This window comes from Capsella rubella, unplaced genomic scaffold (assembly GCF_000375325.1).
Source record: "Capsella rubella cultivar Monte Gargano unplaced genomic scaffold, Caprub1_0 scaffold_549, whole genome shotgun sequence".
NCBI classification, from domain to species: domain Eukaryota; kingdom Viridiplantae; phylum Streptophyta; class Magnoliopsida; order Brassicales; family Brassicaceae; genus Capsella; species Capsella rubella.
The window spans coordinates 1-931 of NW_006238408.1; the positions used below are offsets into that span (position 1 = coordinate 1).

Consider the following 931-nt stretch of genomic DNA (forward strand, 5'->3'; position numbering starts at 1 on the left):
TTTGCTATGTGATTATTATTGAATCAAGCATATGGGTTGTTGAGGTATATGCTGCTTGTTTTTCTCTGCCAACAGAGAAGACTTAGGGATGTAGCTTTGCCAACGAGAGTCAGTCAGAGCAGTGAGGATGAAAATGTACCAGAGTTCTGCATTGATGCTGGTTCAAAAGGGAACTTTGCTAGGTTTATAAATCACAGTTGTGAACCAAACCTATTTGTTCAGTGCGTCCTGAGTTCTCACCAGGACCTAAGGCTTGCCCGTGTGGTTCTTTTTGCAGCTGACAACATTCCCCCACTGCAGGTACTGAGATACTTATCTGTGAAGTGTGACTCACTCAAACATTCCCTTTATAAAGAAATCTCACTACATTCTCTTATGTCAACTGTAGGAGCTGACTTATGACTATGGATATACGCTTGATAGTGTTCATGGGCCAGATGGGAATGTGAAGAAGCTCACTTGCTACTGTGGAGCGCTAAATTGTAGAAAACGCCTCTACTAACAAGGCTATTGGATTAATCTCATTTTTTGGTCACTCTATTTTGGGGAGAGTACATAAAAATAGTAACTATCTCCCAAGTGGAAAAGAACCCTTATCATCTTATTGGAGGGGCTTTAGCATTCTTCTGCAGCGTTACAATTAGTGCTGCCTTTTGGGCATTGGTGTTCCCTGAACCCTTTTATTTTTATAGGCATCATCGTATTTATCGTGTCGACAATAATATTATCTCAGTACTTTATTTTCTTATTGGATGCGACTGCGGGTCAAGATATCTGGCGATATAAATAGATATTATTCAACAACATATCAATATCCAAGCAAATTTGATTTCTTTATCATCCAACTCCAATTCAAATGCCTCATTCAAGAAATAAAAAGAAAACATAACAAATCTTAACGGGAAAAATGTAATTTAAATCCCGAACTCAC

The 931-nt window shown here is 38.6% G+C and overlaps 1 protein-coding gene across 1 annotated transcript; it reads left to right on the plus strand.

Annotated features, from left to right (window-relative positions):
* Positions 1–43: 43 nt before the first annotated feature.
* LOC17874165 (histone-lysine N-methyltransferase, H3 lysine-9 specific SUVH4) lies at positions 44–694 on the plus strand. The gene is made up of 2 exons (XM_006278969.2): positions 44–300; positions 389–694. The coding sequence occupies exons 1-2, from the start codon at positions 49–51 to the stop codon at positions 500–502; spliced, it is 366 nt and encodes a 121-aa protein (XP_006279031.1). The 5' UTR covers positions 44–48; the 3' UTR covers positions 503–694.
* The last annotated feature ends 237 nt before the right edge of the window (positions 695–931 follow it).